General features: G+C 43.6%; 1 protein-coding gene across 2 annotated transcripts in view; it reads left to right on the top strand.

Moving 5' to 3' along the window:
- The window catches only part of clocka (clock circadian regulator a), a 33,127-nt gene extending 19,193 nt beyond the window's left edge, over nt 1-13,934 (top strand). For both annotated transcript variants that reach the window (XM_049023018.1, XM_049023027.1), the window contains exons 11-23: nt 97-215; nt 297-379; nt 2,942-3,048; nt 3,199-3,346; nt 3,447-3,522; nt 3,603-3,747; nt 3,994-4,091; nt 4,262-4,351; nt 5,532-5,690; nt 5,774-6,040; nt 7,435-7,595; nt 8,268-8,532; nt 8,685-13,934. In XM_049023018.1, coding sequence (XP_048878975.1) covers nt 97-215; nt 297-379; nt 2,942-3,048; nt 3,199-3,346; nt 3,447-3,522; nt 3,603-3,747; nt 3,994-4,091; nt 4,262-4,351; nt 5,532-5,690; nt 5,774-6,040; nt 7,435-7,595; nt 8,268-8,532; nt 8,685-8,861 — 1,895 coding nt within the window. In that variant the 3' untranslated portion in view covers nt 8,862-13,934. The remainder of the gene's footprint in view (nt 1-96; nt 216-296; nt 380-2,941; nt 3,049-3,198; nt 3,347-3,446; nt 3,523-3,602; nt 3,748-3,993; nt 4,092-4,261; nt 4,352-5,531; nt 5,691-5,773; nt 6,041-7,434; nt 7,596-8,267; nt 8,533-8,684) is intronic.
- The last annotated feature ends 272 nt before the right edge of the window (nt 13,935-14,206 follow it).

Here is a 14,206-nt window from a genome sequence, read left to right as displayed (position 1 = left end):
AATGATTAGCTTTAGGGCTATGTTGTTTACATATGAGCTTCTGCACAGGGAACTGTGAGAGAGACTGGTTATTTTTATCTACCGTCTCTTCCCCAGTGCCTAATTCTACCCGAAATGGATTAGAGGGGGTGATCCAGCGATCTCTTCGGCCAGCCTTTGACGACAGGGTGTGCTTCATCGCCACCGTAAGGCTAGCCAAGCCACAGTTCATCAAGGTAGGCGCGTGTGTATACATCTGCGTATCAGCTGGGGCAAAATTCAGTAGAGGGAATGTGATTCCCCCTCTGGTCCAACAGGAGATGTGCACCGTAGAGGAGCCTAATGAGGAGTTCACCTCCCGGCACAGTTTGGAGTGGAAGTTCCTTTTCCTGGACCACAGGTACGAATTCCGGCATGGTGTGTATCCTCGTGCTGCTTGTCTTGCTCTATAGTTCCATTTCATTCCATTTTCCTTTCCCGTTTGTTGTGCTGGGGAAGCAGGCACATTAAAAAGGTTTTTAATTGTGCCTGTCCATGAAACTTTGAGGCGAGGAGGTTATTTTAGGAGCGGCCCCTTTCTCGGGTTACCTGGAATGTGCTTGCTTATGTAGGAGCAGAAGTGGCAGTGAATCGGGAGGGTGGAGCATAGCTGTGTCAGGGTAGGTCAGAGGACCCTTCCTTCGCCTGGCTCACGTATAGCCTCGATCAGAAGGCCTCGCACGCCACAGGGTATAGCCTCCAGCATCGATCAATAAATCTGTTATTTTATTTGAATATAGTGCTGCCGTTATCAATTACATCAATAACTGAGTAATCTGCTGATTTAATCTAACAAATCTTCAGGTAATCATTTCTGCGTAATAGCATATATATCATATGTCATATATCATCATATCATATATCCTATTACTGTGTTGGCCTGAATACAAGATGATCAATTTCTAAACATCAGTTTAAATATGGGTTGTTGAAATTGTTGTTCACATTTTAGTGCTGTTAATATATGTACCCAGTTGCACACAGCCTGATTTTGTTATGGGTCTGATATGTGCCAGTTTGGCGCTGTGCTATCATGACTGAGTAGGCGTGTGCAGAGACTTTTCCTGCACCATCTCAATTTAAAGCTACAACTACCTGCAAATGTGTGAAAAGTAAACTTTTGCTGAATATCTCTGACCCCTTCCCTGAACACTAAGAAGAGTTTCCAAGCAAATTGAGCTGTTTTACATGTATATTACGTGAACAATATTTTAAGTAACCCCTGTTTTAAATTGATGTTTAGAAATCAGTTACGATATGACTAACCCCTTGGTGTCACAAATCGATATTGGATCAAATCAAATTGGAAATTGAATCGATTTGGGATTTTGTGAATCGAAATTGAATCAATTTAGGAAATCAGCAGTGATGATTTATGATACTGATAATCCTAAGTTCATCCTAAATTATATCTGGTGTGTACTTTTTAAATCAGAGGAGTTTCAAAAAAATTTTTATGCCAGTGCACTAATGCATATCCAAGCAGACCAGTCACCATTGTTGTGGTCTTTGTTGCCGTGTCGTGTGGTAAAATTTTCCGGAGAAGTGTGCATCAGGCTACGGTGTAGGCTCTGGAGTAGGGCACGTGGCATTAATTCAACACAAGACTGTAACAACAGTAGTAGACTAAACTGCAGACGTACGCTTTGCTGGTCAGCTGCTGCTGCTGCATCCACCAATCTCGTCTTGTGTTGACACAGCCAACAGTGTGCTGGATAGACTTGCAGACATGCTCATAACTGACAGGGAAAAAAAAAAAATATATATATATATATATATATATATATATATATATATATATATATATATATATATATATATATATATATATTATTTTATGGGTTGCAAACATTTTTGACAGTCAAATTTTGTTCACTTTACCTGCAAAAGATTATAGCAGATTTATAGTTATCAGAACTAAGTTTAGCAGAAGTTAATTGGCCCATAAAGGTTTTCAAAGTCAGCAGAAATGTTAGTCCACTAACAGAAAAGTTTGCTTTGATAATTTGCGGCATAGCAGAACCCTACCCACCACTGCAAGGGACTGTCAGTACACTGGCCCATGTGGATGCTAGAGGACTTAAAAAAATGTAATATATGGGGGAATCACTTCACCTAGCTTTTTGTATGTCTGAAGTCTTTAAGGTTGAGGAATATTATTGTGTTCTTTGCTAAGCAAGACTAACGTACATGCAGTTTAGTTCCTTCAGGAAATCTTGAATGTTCACTGTGTGTTTTGGGGACCGTTTGTGAAACTTGATCCTTTGTAGACTTCGATTTTTTTGGCCTTGGCTGTCTTGTCTGTGAAAGAAAATATGCATATGCAGTGTAAGAGCTGGCTGTTTTCACCGTAACACCAAGGTCTTCTATTGAGGATTCCTTATTGCCCCAGAAGCCACCTACATTTACAGTGAAGTTTTAACTATACAAGTCCCTGATGACCTTTCTCTGAGCTTGAAATGCATTTTTAATGCTGTTTGTGAAATAGTCATTTATCATACTTGTTTTAATTATAACTCCTTGTATGAATAATATCCTTGAAGAGCGACTAATAAGGAGAAAAGTAATGGGCCCAAAACGAAGCCCTTAATAAACACTGTTACTGACAGCTTGTTATTCATGCTGCAAAGTCTGATAGATGAGAACTAATCAAAGAACACCTGTCCACTGAGACCTACAGCTGTCTCGATCTGGCTTGATCAGGGTGTAAGTTGGGTTAGGAGATTTAAGCATCTGGGCATTCACTGAAAGCCAAGCTTAGCTTAGCTTAGCTGCACTTATGCCTAGTTGATTCCTTCGCCGCCATATGTTTGTAATGTGCTGTTTGCCTCACTTGTGCATCGCTTTGGAGAAAAGTTTCTGCTAAATTGCATGTACATTGCAGTGGGACTGGCTGCTTGACTGGCTGCTATTTTTCTTCCAGAGCTCCTCCCATTATTGGATACTTGCCATTTGAGGTTTTGGGCACTTCTGGCTATGATTACTACCACGTGGACGACCTGGAGACACTTGCCAAGTGCCACGAGCACCGTGAGTGGTCAAGCTATACGTGTGTGTTTCTCTGAGGATGCTCTCTGGGGGACTGCCTGAGGATGTGCAGTGGTGCATTTTGGAAAAGGGTGCTTGCATTAACTGCAGCTGTAACCCAACAATTCATCTTTCTTTGCCTGTGACGTGCAGTGATGCAGTATGGGAAGGGGAAGTCATGCTACTACAGGTTTCTCACCAAGGGCCAGCAGTGGATCTGGCTGCAGACACACTATTACATCACCTACCACCAGTGGAACTCCAGGCCGGAGTTCATTGTCTGTACCCACACCGTGGTCAGGTGAGCACTCTCAGCCAGTCAGAAATCCTGATTGCTGGACTGATATCTGGAGCCTTGTGGAGCAGGAAGTGGTGACCAAATTTTCTGTGTGTCTCCGTAGCTACGCAGAGGTCAGGGCTGAGCAGCGGCGAGAGCTTGGCATCGAGGAGTCGCCCCCTGAGATGGCCCCTGATAAGGTGGTGGGGGGAAGTGGACTCCATGGTGATCGTTTTCACAGTTGTTGTTTTTGAACTGACACCCTCCCTCTGTGTTGCAGAGTCAGGACTCGGGCTCTGAATCGCAGCTCAACACCTCCAGCCTGAAGGAGGCACTGGAACGCTTCGACCACAGCCGGACACCCTCAGCATCATCACGCAGCTCCCGGAAGTCATCCTCCCACACTGCCGTGTCGGACCCCGCCTGTGCGTACCTGTCCTCGCAATTGAGAGATCTAAACCATATATATTTTTTATTGAATTATATTGGGAGATCAAGATATTACTCCTGTATTTTGGTGCCTTATTGGCAAGTGGCTGAACTATCAGTTGAGAGAGGAGGTTAGAGTAAAACCACATGTATACACAAGCCTGTCGGCCATGTTTACGGACAGCCCTGCCTGCTGTCAGTGAGGAGCCCTCTGACTTTCTGCTTGTTGCTGCCTCCCACAGCAACCCAAACCAAACTGCAGACAGACAGGAGTACGCCACCCAGGCAATCTGTCGCCATGGAGATCACCTCACAGCGAAGGTCATCTGTTAGCAGCCAGGTCAGCAGCAGCTGGTTAATGTTCACCCATTTGTGTAGCAATTTGACTAGTTACCAGAGCAGTGAAGGATGATATATATATTGAGATATATATATATATCACACACACACACACACACACACACACACACACCATTAAGGCATCGCTTACTCTGTTCTGCCCCCCCCCAGCAATCGATGAGCTCCCAGAACACAGGGCAGAACCTGCCGTCAGCAATGGTCACACCTCCACAGCAGTCGCCGATCCAGCCCGGAGTGCAGGTGGGTGACACAAGCCACACTGTCACGGTCACGGTCGGGGTCACTCTGCAGACCGTGTCATGCTACTTCCCCACATTAACTGTTTGTACTGCACTAAGCTGGTCCGTCACTGTAATGTTCTTTTGGAGACCCTTCATAGTGGTATTTTTGTAGTTTACATGGGCCGTTCTCACAAACTCCTCCTATTTTCCAAATCAGTTTGAAGACACAGTCAAATCATGTAATATCATTGGCTAAACTTGTTCCTGCTTTCGAGGTAGTCTTATTAATTACCATTTATTTCTGTAATAACACTATTTCATCAAAACCATGGCAAAAACTAATGCAAAAATTGAGCAAGAAAAAAATGCTTCTTTTCAGACGTTTATTGCTTATTGTGGATTACATGCAATAAATCATTAAATCCATTAAATCTGAGCATCAAATGACATTTTAATATACCTAAAAAAGTTAAGGTGATCGCAGTTGCTCTGCACAAAAGCAATTTATTTCGTTGTTTCTTTGTAACGTTAACTTTCCTTTGTTTGGTAGAATGATCTAGACTTTTTTTTACTTTTTGTTTTTATATTTTCAGTTTTCATTTTAAACTTGGGTTTTATTTCATTTTATTAATTAATTCATTTTATTAATTTTATTAGTTCTTATTTCAAAGATGTTTTTCTGTTTTAGTTATGTCTCAGTTTTAGTGATTTAGGAAAAGTTGTACAGCTATATATTTATATATACATTTATATTTATATATATATATATATATATATATATATATATATATATATATATATATATATATATATATATATTTATATATATATATATTTATATATATATATATATATATATATATATATATATATATATATATATATATATATATATAATGCAGTAATGTTCTCAAAATGGGCAAAACATATTCCAAATATTAATGTTTATTAAAGATCATTAAAAGTCATTAATTTAGCTAAATAGTATTTTAAAATCGTAATGGAAAGATATTTGACATTTGCTTTTATTTCTGTTTGATTAAAAAGCAGTATTTGTAGTTTTTCATTAGTTTTTATTTAGTTGTAATTTATTCTCGTATCTTATTTCAGTTTACGAAAATTTGTTCTTATAGCTTTGATTTCACTGTTATGCTATAATGACGCCTGCGCTTTCTAACAATGGCTGCCCCTCCAATCAGCCCGCACTGCAGTTCTCCGCTCAGCTGGGCGCCATGCAGCACCTGAAAGACCAGCTGGAGCAGAGGACACGCATGATCGAGGCCAACATCCAGCGGCAGCAGGAGGAGCTTCGCAAGATCCAGGAGCAACTGCACATGGTGCAGGGCCAGGGCCTGCAGGTGAGTCAGCCCTCCGCAGTGGCGTCACATGGCGCGCTTGTTACCATGGAGATGGACCCTTTCTCCACTTTTCCTGTCTGCAGATGTTCCTCCAGCAACCCACGGGCAGCCTGAGCTTCGGATCTGTGCAGCTGGCCCCAGGCACTCCTGGGTCAGGCACCATTCCCCAGGGCGGGGCTCTCACCATGCAGGGTCAGGTGCTTCCGGCTAGCCCCCTGCAGTGTGTTGGGCAGCGGCTCATGCACCAGCAGCAAGCCACACCCACTCAGGCACCAACCGCACAGACCACACCCCAGCAAGCCCCGCCCACTCAGCAGGCCCTCCCACAGCAGGGCCCCTCCCTCTCCCAGGTAGGCTCCTCCCTTTCACAAGTAAGCTTCTCTCTCTCACATGTACACACCTTTAGCACCCCACTAGTAGTATAGTAGGAGATGGGATATCGATTTTGTGTGTTGAGAGACGTTTCAGAGTTTTTGTGAAGCTCTTTGTGTTGGAATTGTAAATTTGCTGAGCCTGAACACAGTGCTCTACCCTCCTATTTATCCTCATTTGTAACTTATTTTGAAAATTGTTCCTGCTGTTTAAAATTTGACCATTTTTTGTATAATTATGTCTTTAAGCTGCTGTTTTGCAGTTGTACTGCAGTTTTGCAGATTGTATGACGATCACATGAAGGGCAGCTTTTTGCCGTGATGTTCTACTCCAGACGGCTGTACCTTCACCTCCACTTGAACCTGGGTTTCGACCCTCCTACCTGGTTATCTAGTGTCACTGTGTTTTTCGAAAATGAAGTTGGAAAGCAGGTCAGACATTGCAGGTGCCAGTGATGATTGTGACCTCAGTAAAGAGGATCACCATTCAAATATTACATTTAATAAGTGCCTCAAAGGCTAGAGAGTCATTAAGAGCTGCTTGGTTTTCACGATGAGGTTTCTTTAAATGCCTTCTAGTCTGTTTCCATAGCCCTAAGCTGTAAGATGTTTAAAAGGCACCAGCAGTTCAGATTGAACAGCTTTGAGTGCACAAGGCCCAGTAGCGGGAAGTCTGAATTATATTTTGATAATGAGCTTAGCTTACTGCAGGCTACACTTATCCCATATGAGCCCAGACAAGCTGGTGTTGTGCTTGAGCTTTCGGCTTATCGCCATGAGGCTCTTTGGCATTCAGTATCATCGTCTCTGCTTTGGATGACCCGAGAGAGAGGCGTTGATTTCAGAGAAACAGTCCAGTTTAGACCCAGGGGGTCATTTATTTACCTCAGTGTGATGATGTCACACAGCCCAGACCCCCAGCTGACCGTGACCCAGGAGGCACAGCAGGAAGGTGCGGTTCTGGATCGGCAGGGAGGAGGCAGCCTGTCGGGCAAACAGCGGTGTCTGAAATAGTGTTATAATCTGTTTGTTGGTTTGACAGGAACAATGTATACTGTAAATATGCTAGTTTTAGCCAACAGGCTAGTTTTTAACTGCAGTCCCTGGGTTTCTTCTCTGTTATATAATAAAATACAAAACCATGCGATGCAATGAAAGCAAAGAAAATGTGAATATTCCTAATGTATTCGGTTCCACTGAAAAACAAAGGCACTGATAATGATGAGAAAAGCACAAAGTACATAATTGAATTACTTGAGAAATAAAACATTCTCCACATAGGTTTCTGTCTAGAAGCTTCTGTAAAGTTTCTAGAAATATCCACACGATCTGGCAGCATGCATATGTCATACTGACGCCCCTGCCGCCTCCAGGCCCAGCGATCCGGTCACGCCCAGCAGTCAGCCTCCCTCTATAACACCATGATGATCTCCCAGCCCGGCTCAGCCAGCGTGGTCCAGCTCGCCACCAGCCTGGCCCAGAACAGCACCTCCAGCGGCGCTGTGGCCACCTTTGCCCCAGACCGCCAGATCCGGTACTCGGCTGTCCGTACCGGTTTCATCCTTAACGGGGAACGATCTGACGGGAATAAACATTTGTTAAGTGGGGAGTCTGTGTGTGGCTCAGCAAGTTAGGATGCTGTGCTTGTAATTGGAAGGTCACCAGTTGAAATCCTTTGGTCAGCAGTGATGTCACCATTGGGCCTTTTAACCCTCTATTGTCTGTCTGATCCTGCTTTCTCAATTGGATATCGCTTTGGATTAAAGAGTCTACTAAATAAATACAATGGGAGGCAATATTTTTGCTCAGGTTTGCAATCAGTAGTGAAAGTTTTAAGGAAATAGTCTATATTCCTTAGATTAAACATGAGGGGAAAACATAACTCTGTATAGATAACTACAGGACTGTAGATAATGTTTCTCAGTACCCAGTACAGCGTGTGACTGCAGCACATGTACTGTTGACGTCACACTTCCTTGAAGCCCGGTGGCCTGGCTGCGGCCCAGCTCAGGCTTAATCAGAAATCCGGGGGCCTGTACTCCCCCCCCCCCCCTTCCAGACCGGAGCTCATCCCCCGCTTCCCGGTCAGGGTCTTTCTGTCTCTAGTGAGGGTGGGTTTGGCGGGCTGTTGTTCCCCACAAAAATCGTGAGATTCACACACCGTTATCCCTAACGCTTACGCGTGTGACGTGTAATCCCCCTCCAGGTTCCCTGCAGGACAGCAGCTGCTGACTAAGCTGGTGACGGCCCCCATGTGTAGCGCGGTCATGGTCCCCACCACCATGTTCATGGGCCAGGTGGTGACTGCCTACAACGCCTTCGCCCCGCAGCCTGGCCAGCCGCAGACCATAAGCCTGGCTCAGCCGACGCAGCCGGCGCCAGAGCAGCAGGGCCAAGGCCAGGCTGTGCCTGCGCAGGCGGGACAGGCGTCTGCGCAGCTGACCCCACAACAGGCTACGCAGTTCCTGCAGGTGGGCAGCAGAATTGTTTATTATTATTATTTTTATTTCTTTTAACTATTCTTCTGGGGTGAACTTGCGGTCCAACAGCAATCCTTCTTGAGACGCATTGTAAGTTGCATAGCAGGTAACTTCACATAATCTCTCTGGCCGCGTTGCCCCAGGCTCCACGTCTGCTCCACGGCAACCAGTCTGCGCAGCTGATCCTGCAGGCAGCCTTCCCACTTCAGCAGCCCGGCGCCTTCACGCAAGCTCAGCAGCAGCAGCAGACACAGCAACAGCAGATCCCCCCCCACAGGACTGATAGTATGTCCGATCGCTCCGGGACACAGCCCCAGTAACCAGGGCGACAGCCAGTCGAGTGCATGGACTGAACCACAAATCCAGCTGTATGGGGGGGGGGTAGGTGCTTTTAAGATGCAGTATTTAAAGTGTACCTATTGAGCTCCGCCCCCGTTCACCTCCCCCTGCCCCCTGGCCTGTGGGACGGTGGGGCGCAGGCTCGTCCTCGCTGCCGGGAGCAGCTGGCTGTTTGCACTGAACTCTGGGAAGAAGGCACTGGCAGTCGCAGGAACCGGACTCGCTAGCAATCTGCCCTGTTCATCTCCCAGAGCTCCTCACCATGGTAGCCACCCTGGAACCTGCACCATGGACACCAGAGAAGCATCATGGGGCCTCTTCCCGTCCTTCGCTGACCTGACCTGCTCACCCTTTCCCTCTCTCTCCCACTCTCTCTCCCTCCTTTCTCTCTCACCTCTGCTGTCGTCAGGCAGATTTAATTTATGCAGGTGTCTCTCCAAGCTGTCAGTCTGAGGCCTCCCTGCACCCTTTATTTTTTGTGTTCATGTGAAATAATTATGGGTCAGAAAATATTTTTAAGAATGTCGTATTGATTCTACTTTATTGTACAGACGTGTGTAACATAATATGTAAATACCCAGACTAAAGGAAAGAACTAATATTTTATATGATGCATGAAAAATATAATCTGTTATTTGTAGCTTTGAATATACTTTTTTTTTTTATAAAAAAAAAAAAAAAAGTACTCAGAGAAACCGAGAACTAAACGCTAAAGTTAATATTTTCACAGCTTCCCTTCGCTATTGGTCCGAGCTGGTGTGTCACAGTTTGTTTAATGGGTTTAACCTCAATTCTACAAGCCAATTTTCAAGTCTTACTCAGAATTTTAAGAAGTTTGTTCCAAAGAGAGTGATGCTCTCTCTAAAAAATATATATAGTAAAATAGCCAAACAGGAAGGTGTGTGTGTGTGTGTGTGTGTGTGTGTGTGTGTGTGTGTGTGTGTGTGTGTGTGTGTGTGTGTGTGTGTGTGACAGGTGACAGGTGACAGAGTGAGTGATATTGCACAGCTACAGGGGATACCCCATGCTTTTGTTATTTTCCCCCCACGATGACCAGCTTCTCACATTAACCACAGAGGGTGGTGTTTACTCCAAAATGTCATACAAACCTTTTTCGAGCGTTTAATGAATGTCATTTCCATGTATCATGAGGTCTACCAAAGCATTTCTCCGTAGCCGAAACGACTGTTTTACTTGTATCCTCCTTAGAGTGCCAAGGTATTGTGCTTCATTGTTAGCAAGATATGAAAGTAAAATCGGTTGTTTTATATCTGCCGAAATGCTAGTGTTGAATAAGGAAACGGGTGGCGTTAGCTTTCCAATCTATAGTACTCGAGTCGCAATCCATTTTTGGGTCTGTCTTACATTTTGTCACTTTCTCCATTTTTCTGCTGCTGTTCTCTGTTATTTCCTACACAGTGTCAGACTGAGCTGATGCTCTTGGTCCTCGGGGGCTGTCCTAAGGACCTCACAGCTGTCTGGACTCTCTGGGAGGAGTGTAACATTTTTCTGAAACTCAAAGCAAGTGAGATACTTTATACTGAGTGACAATCAAGGTTGGCTGTGCTGAAATTCAGCTTTGTTTGTATTTTTCCCCTAAGTGGCTCTCACGAGGTGATGGCTTGATGGTGTGGCTTCTGTTAGGGCAGAGCTGTCAGGACAAACTTTTTTTTCGCACACACAGTATGTTGCGTTGCACGTTTACTCGACATTGCCTGTGTTGCCCGGATTGCGTGCTGATTTCTCAAAACACTAAGCTTTGCTCCACATATTTGTGTTTTAGCTAAATAGGAATATTTTCTCATCACTCTACACCATGCGAGATTGGTTTGTTGGAGATGTTGGTCCAGGAAATGTTTTCTTGCTGGATTGTGACTTCAGCCAGTAATGCAGTTAATTCATGCACATTAACATAAGTCTTGGCTAAACATGAGCTGCCATGATTGTATATGGCTTGTAGTTCACACTACATGCGATCTGAGTGAGTCGTGTGGTTTGTCTGCCTGTTTTGAATGTAATTTCAACTGGTTACCTGGATGGTTTTCTGATCTGTTTTGTGAGAATGGACATGTTAAATGCAGCTCCAAATTGTGGTTCGTGTGGAATGCAGTATCTCGGCCAACATAGAGAATCCCCATCTACAGTTGGAGTTGCACTAACATATATAATATAATGGTTTGTGGTGTACCTTCAGTGGTTTGCGATGGCCTGTTGTGTCCTGTAAACCTTCAGCGTGAATTAGCTACCGTTTCCCTCAAAAGATCCAAATATGAATCCTTCAGGTTTGCAGGCCGAATAGATGTTGAGTCAACTCCACCACATCTGGTCAAAAATGTATATTAGCTGGCATGCTATGTCAGCCCACCTGGAATGTTAGTTGCCTACACTTTGTCTAAGGAAGTGAATTACTTGGGTCCATAATGAACTTTATGGGGCAACATTGTCCATGTAAACAGCAGCAGTTAGAGTGTTGGAGAGACCTCAGCATTGATGGTGCAGATTAATAGAACTGCTTAACTTTAGGTCGCACATCACAGCCAGGTGATGTGGTTCCCATGGAAACTGCAAGGAACAAAGTCAAGATTCCCTCCTTAAATGGTAGTGTTCTGTACTTCTTATGAATGAATGAGTGAATGAAAGCACAATAATTGATTTAGATGGTGCTGGGTTTGTGGGTATGGATATCTCGGTTCAGGGAATGTAGGAGCTGTCAATCATTAGTCTTTGAAGGTTACCCTGGGATAGTACTGTGGTGTGTGTGCGAATGGGAATGAAATGCTGTGTGTGTGAACAGGGAGTGATGGCTTCTCTGTGTCTCAGGGAGTGGATTGTGTTAGACAAGCTTGGTCATGTATGAATATAAACCCACTGAGTGTCTGTTTCCTGTGAATGATCATGGGTTGTTGGCCATATTTTTCAATTGTACTTTTAACACAGATTTTAGATATAAGTTTTGTTACAGTTGACTTGCAGTTGACTTGGTAATTGCAGTGACTGACAATCTTTTTTTTTTTGTTACTTTGAAGTGGATGAAATGTCTGTTGGTCCCCCAAGCAGAGAATGGATACAGAAATGCATTTATTTTTTTAATAAGCAATCAGACCGATCAAACCCCTCAAATGTTAGGCAGGCATCGCATGTCTTTCCGCACAATCTTGTGTTGAATTCAGGTTATTGCAGTTCATATTAAATCAAGAGAGATCTTGGAGGAAGCCTTCTGGAGTGTACTGCAGGCTCAGGACTGATTTTATGGAAGTACCTCTCATTATTAAACTGGTGGCAGTGAAAAGTTGTGTGAGAATTCACTAATAATAAGGGGCTGCTTGGTCATGTCTGGAAGGGGGGAACAATGTATTGATCTCCCCTTATGGTTTTGCTATTGTCAATGCTGCCCCCTGCAGCTGGCACTGTGATGTTGCGGCCGGGACTTAGGACCCAATGACTAGTTATACGTACATGGGGTTATGGTGGCATTTGTGACCAATGGTGTTTTGATAGTTAGATTAGGCTCAGGGACAGGTTGCTTAGGGGAGACAGAGCGAGTCTCAATAAACTGTTATAAGTCCGAAGGTTGGAACTTCCAGTACTTCAGCAGAAGTAAGTTTTTTGTGTGTGTAATTGTCCATGTTTGATCCAATTATATTTCAAATGCAAGTTAAATACAATTAGATTTTAATGCATTGCCTTTTAACTGTATAGTAAAATATTTAATATAAATATGAGAGCTTAAATAATGATGATTTGATTTATACTGAATGTACAGTAGGGATCCTTGGATGAATGGAATTGCACTGAGGTTTATTTTAAGATGTTTATATATACATGTATGTCTGACGTAACTAAACATCAAAATACAAATACACACAAAGGTACAAGTATTTTTTTGAAATATTTTTTTAAATGGCTAAGCCAGCATTTTAAAATTTATATGGATAGAGTACAGATGTTAAGCTTTGCTGTTGGCTCTGAAGGGATGTCCACAGATGGAATCTCTTTGAGGGATTTAAACAAACTGTGACACAGCCCAGTAGGGTTTCCCAGAATCGCAGGCCATCCCTGAGCCTGGTCATGGGTGGACTGGGGACGGGGCCTGGACTGGCTTCTCTGGGGGGGCAGGGTCAGGAACAGGCTGGTTTCTCCGGGGGCAGGGTCAGCCTTGCTTCCGTGATCCAGTCACTGTGTGTGAACCGCCCAGTTGTAGAAGTGACAGTGGCAGGTGCTCCCTGTTGGTCTGTACTTCACAGGAAGATGTCAAACTCAGTCCCGTAAATGTTGCTTTGTAACTGTCACTCTGACCCGGTGCAATCACTCGTCAAAAACTTAGTTTGTAATGTTCCTAAGAAAAACAGGGAAAACAACTTTGCCTTTTTGAATACACAATCTCTATGGGTACTTAATTTAGTAGTAAAAGTGTAAATGTCTAAGGAATCAGCAGGAAATATTTAGGTAACTCATGCAGGAGTTTGGGACCGAGTTCGACAGCGTTCAACCACACAGACACATCCAGTTTCCAGGCCATTGATGCAAAACCATTTTTAATCCAAAGAGTTGTAGTGAAAGATGGGGAAACAGATTTATTATTTTATTTAATAGCTGAAGGGCCCACCGGAAGTAATCGTTTCAGTCATGTACTATGTTCTGTAGTTCTGTTGTAAGCACTAGAAGTCCTGAATGTCTATCAGTGTTTTGTGTGTCATTTAATCAATGTGTAACGTTCTTTACAGAACACTTGTGCTTGGCTTACCAGATGTTTTTGTACACAAAAAACCCCATACTAAACCTGGAGAAATTATATCAGTGTATCTCCCAGGAATCTAGAGAATGGAAAGGAGGCTCTTCAGAGCTTGATCCAGACAATGGCACTTTTGGTTTGTAGAGGAGGAGAAAAAAAAAACCTAATCACACACAGGTGAAAGCGTCCAATGGTGCTGTAATATCACTGAGTGTAACCGATGGTTAGCGAAGCTGCTGTTATTTTCCCATAAACGCCCATTCTAAGCAGACTGCCGTTTGCTCCCCGAATCTATTTTGAAAATAAACTTGTGTTAAAGGCTGTCTGGCAGTTTTATTGATTTTGTTTTGCAAAGTTGAAGTGCTTGTGTTGATGGTAACTTTTGAGTATACCTAATCAGCTGGGGGGTGGAGGGGTTCAGTATACAGCAGGCAAAGAAAATATCCCTTTCTCCCCCTTTTAAATGCTCTGTTAAAGGACTGCTGTGTCTTATCCTATTAGATGGGTGCCCTAATACTTTGTCAGATGCTTTTATTCAACATAACACATGAACTTGGTCAGCCAATCCTTGGAAAATTGACTGAGTATTCCTCA

This window comes from Brienomyrus brachyistius, chromosome 1 (assembly GCF_023856365.1).
Source record: "Brienomyrus brachyistius isolate T26 chromosome 1, BBRACH_0.4, whole genome shotgun sequence".
NCBI classification, from domain to species: domain Eukaryota; kingdom Metazoa; phylum Chordata; class Actinopteri; order Osteoglossiformes; family Mormyridae; genus Brienomyrus; species Brienomyrus brachyistius.
This window is presented reverse-complemented; position numbering and strand designations above follow the sequence as displayed.